Genomic DNA, 4,464 nt, shown 5'->3' on the forward strand with positions numbered 1-4,464 from the left:
GCTATTTCCAGGATCCATTCCCTGCAAGTTTCGAACGCCTCGAATTACACGTCTTCGTCGATGCAAGCGACTCGGCATATGCTTTGTGTTGCGTATTACCGACTTGAAACGGAAAACGGAACAAGAGTAGTACTTTATTGGCGCTAAAACCAAAGTGGCTCCACTAAAGGTGTTATCCATTCCGCGCTTGGAACTGAAGGCCGCCATTCTAGGAGTCCGAATTCTGGAGACCGTTCAAGGCTTTCATACTTATCCCATAAGTCGCAGGGTTCTCTGGAGCGATTCTAGTACTGTACTGGCCTGGATACGGTCAGAGCATCGTCGATTCAACAAATTTGTTGCTGTACGAATTGGGGAGATACTTTCAGTAACCGATGCCCAGGAATGGATATGGGTTCCTTCTGGAATAAATTCCGCTGACTTGGCCACAAAGTGGAAAGCCGGTCCTGATTTCTCCTCAAATAATTCGTGGTTCACTGGATCACGATTTCTTTATGAATCAGAAGAATTCTGGCCCAGCAAACCAAGACACCTATCACAACTGAGGAACTTCGATCAAACCACGTCCACTGTACCACTCTTCCGTTGATCGACGTTTCTAGGTTCAGCAGATGGACCAGACTACACCGAACAATGGCCTTTGTACTTCGGTTCATCGACAACATACGACGGAAGTCTAGAGGCGACATGCTGCAACAAAGTGCTCTCCAACAAGTCGAACTAAAGGGCTGAAGAAGCGTTGTGGAAGATTGCGCAGTCGGACGCATTTCCTGAAGAAATCGCCTCCCTTTCAGCCACAAAAGGATCTCCACCCAACGCCCGACATGAACGCGTTGCCAAATCAAGCCCATATACAAAACTGGCCATTTCTTTTTGATGCAAATGGAGTACTTTTGAATGCGTGGGAGAATCGGTGCTGCAGCCTTTGCACCGACCGAAGATAAGTACCCAGCCATTCTCCCTAGGCAACATCTAATTACGTTTCTCCTTACAGACTGGTACCATCGCTGATTCCGCCACGCTAACCGTGAAACCATCGCCAATGAAATGCGTCAGCGATTCGAAATAGCGAAGCTCGAGCATTGATCCAAAAGGTCACCAAAACCTGTACAATATGCAAAGTGAGAAAAGCCTTCCCTAGCCCCCATGTGGGCCCTCCTCAGCTGTGCGGTAAGACGCGCGGCTACAAAGCAAAACCATGCTGAAGGTGGCTGGGATCGATTCTCGGTCCGGTCTAGTAAATTATCGAATTGGAAATTTTCTCGACTTTCCTGGGCATAAAATGTATCATCGTGTTAGCCTCATAATATACGAATGCAGAAAAGGTAACTTGGCTTAGAAACCTCGCAGTTAATAACTGTGGGAGTGCTTAATGAACAATAAGCTGCGAGGCGGCTCTGTCCCAGTGTGGGGATGTAACGCCAATAAGAAGAAGAAGAAGAAGAAGCCCCCCTGTCATGGCTCCTCTACCAGAAGTCCGACTGAAACCGTATGTTCGACCGTTCACATATGTTGGCCTTGACTATTTCGGACCATTATTGGTTAAAGTTGGTAGGAGTCAGGTGAAAAGATGGGTAGCCTTGTTTACTTGTCTCACCATCCGGGCGGTACACTTGGAGGTCGTGCACAGCCTTTCAACGGAGTCCTGCATAATGGCAGTTCGACGCTTTGTGTCACGTCGCGGCTCGCCTGCGGAGTTCTATACGGATAACGGAACGTGTTTTCAAGGCGCGAGCAATCAACTGGAGAAGGAGAAAGTGGAAGCACGCAATCAAGTACTGGCCACCACATTTACGACTGCTAGTACACAGTGGCGTTTCATTCCACCTGCTGCCCCCCATATGGGTGGCGCTTGGGAGCGGCTGGTCAAGTCGGTCAAGGTGGCCATGAGTTCGGTTGCAGAAGCACCACGCACACCAGACGATGAGGTCCTGGAGACGGTACTGCTCGAGGTGGAGGCACTAATCAACGCTCGGCCACTCACCTACATTCCGCTTGAGTTCGCAGACCAGGAGGCTCTCACCCCCAACCATTTTCTCCTGGGGTCATCCAACGGAGATAAGGTTCAACCGTTTGGACCAATCGCAAATCCGGCGGTGCTGCGTAGTGGATGGAGACTAGCGCAGTCTATCACAGAAGAGTTCTGGGCAAGGTGGCTGAAAGAGTATATTCCAGTGATCACCCGACGAGGGAAATGGTTCGAAGAAGTGAAAGATATCGCGGTAGGGATTTGGGGTTTGATCAGAGGACGAGTAGAAGCAGTAGTGCCGGGCGTGATGGAGAGTCCGGCAAGCATACGTCCGAACATCATCCGGGGTTCTACGGCGGCCTGCAGTGAAGCAGGCGGTACTCGACGTGCGAGAGGGCTGTGAACTTCTGTCAGGGGCTCCTTGAGGACCGAACAAGGTTCACGGAGGGGGGATGTCGCGACGAGACCCCTCTGGTACTGGTCAACTGTGACTGGTCAAGCTTATTAGTCTAAACTGTGACCAAATAACCAGTTGCGGATGATCGAATGAAGGAGAGATGAAACTGCTATCGATGATGATGGACTCCGACGAATGGGACCAAAACAAAAAGTGGGGAGAATTGCAAATCATCCAGGTACTACGAAGTTGGTGTGATTCTCACAAACCAAATCTTATTATAACAGTGATTAAAACCTAAAATTCTTAAATTTAATATACGGCTAGATCAACAAAATCCACGGCATATGTTGCCTATAGATTAGTGATTACCGTAACTAGATCTTTAGATTAATAGCGTGAAATATTCCTAAAGGTATGTCATGCAGTAGTTGAATTGAATTATATTAGTTAAAACGAAATTATACTTACAATCTAGGATACCTACTCTCTATCTTAAGCTAAACCTACATTGCATCTGGATTTGGTGAAGTTAGGTGTCTATAAGACCAATTGAAATCGTGAGTAGCTCATTCAGTTATAATAGCCTATGATAATAATATGTTCTATGCAGAGTAAACAAAACATAAACGGAATCGAGAAGTGATACGATTCTTGATATCGTAGGTCACCAAATTTGTGAGTAATGAAAAATTAAATTGAGCATTAAGAAACCGTTTCAAATAAAATATATTTTGTAGCTAAAAGCTTACCAAAGCAAAATCTGCGGTCTGCTATACGGATTTGGAAGCCCCACAACAGCTATACTTCTTTTGAATGAGTCTTTTGGTGCTACTGATTTATCGAACCTCACGGCCCAACTCACGGTGGGTGCAGTTGGAACTTCTTCTGGTTCTACTCGCAAATGCAACAAGCGTGCTTCACATGCAACTTTCTCTGGTGAATTTTGACTATTGAGCATGAGCATGATGACCATGCATTTCGTAGTTGCTACTCCGTGATTGACCAGGGCAATCGCAATTGCACAAGGAACCAATGGATGGAAACATGGGATTTGCTCTCCAACCTCAATGTGCACAGACCGAGAGCTCTAATATTCTGAATGGTTGATAACGGCACTGGCCACGTCCTCACGGGTAGGAATTGATGATGCAATTATTCGCCCACTGGAAGCCGAGAACACCTCTGCATTCGCCACGAGTTCCTGCGGAATTTTATTAGAAATTGGGGGTTAGGTTCTGTGGCAGAGGGATAGAAGATGGAAACGGTACGAAAGCCCATTTCCAGTTATAGCGATTGCTAGAACATGAGAAATATATGAAAAGACACAAAGTAGGAAGAATGGAACGGGCCTGAGATTGAACCCACGACCTCCTGCGTATAAGGCAGAAGTGGTAACCATATGCCCACCAAGCCCGTCCTTTCTCTTGTAAATTTTGACTATTGTTCCCGTAATAAATACCTACATGCCTCAAGATCGATCTCGGGATCTTGGTCGTAATGGATTATAAATTCGTGACCATCTCGTTCATTTTTCAAAATTTGTTTTAATCTTGTGTGACGTTTGCAGCGCGATTCGTCATCCGCAATGACGACTTTTCGAAGTAGGAGATCATAATCTAGCCCCCCGGGTGACAGATGGTCAACCCTCATTCCCCAATAAAGGGCACTAAAGACACGGATACGCGAGCTGTCATTTTAGTAATTATCAGACGTAATTTGGAAGAGATTTCAACAACTGATTATTTACAATTTATTATACACTGATTCGCGAGACGAGTCGACTTCAAATATCCATCCATAGAATCGATGAATTTGTTAATTGATCTAACGATCAATTAGAAATATTTTGACAAGCGGCTTCCGAAACGCGATGATAAGCAAAATGCAATTTTTCGATGGAAGATTTTTCTGCTGGCTCTGGCATTGCACTCTCTGTGCATACGTGCTCAAGCGACGATAATATTGCGGATTGTGGCGTATATTGAGCCGATGGCCAATTACTTTGCTGCTAATATGCTCGTGACTGATGTGGCACGACGATACTAGAGGATCAACCGAGATGGATATACTGTTGCAGATAGCAGGATGAACGGAA

General features: G+C 45.9%; 1 protein-coding gene across 1 annotated transcript; it reads left to right on the forward strand.

Annotated features, from left to right (window-relative positions):
• The first annotated feature begins 1,457 nt into the window (after positions 1 to 1,457).
• On the forward strand, positions 1,458 to 2,372 carry LOC134204589 (uncharacterized). The gene has a single exon (XM_062679392.1). It carries the CDS (start codon positions 1,458 to 1,460, stop codon positions 2,370 to 2,372), a length of 915 nt encoding a protein of 304 aa, XP_062535376.1.
• Positions 2,373 to 4,464: the final 2,092 nt, after the last annotated feature.

This window comes from Armigeres subalbatus, unplaced genomic scaffold (genome assembly GCF_024139115.2).
Source record: "Armigeres subalbatus isolate Guangzhou_Male unplaced genomic scaffold, GZ_Asu_2 Contig73, whole genome shotgun sequence".
Classification (NCBI taxonomy): Eukaryota; Metazoa; Arthropoda; class Insecta; order Diptera; family Culicidae; genus Armigeres; species Armigeres subalbatus.

Coding starts and splice junctions, on each gene's coding strand:
- LOC134204589 (XM_062679392.1), top strand. CDS start 1,458: ATGGCTCCTCTACCAGAAGTCCGACTGAAACCGTATGTTCGACCGTTC.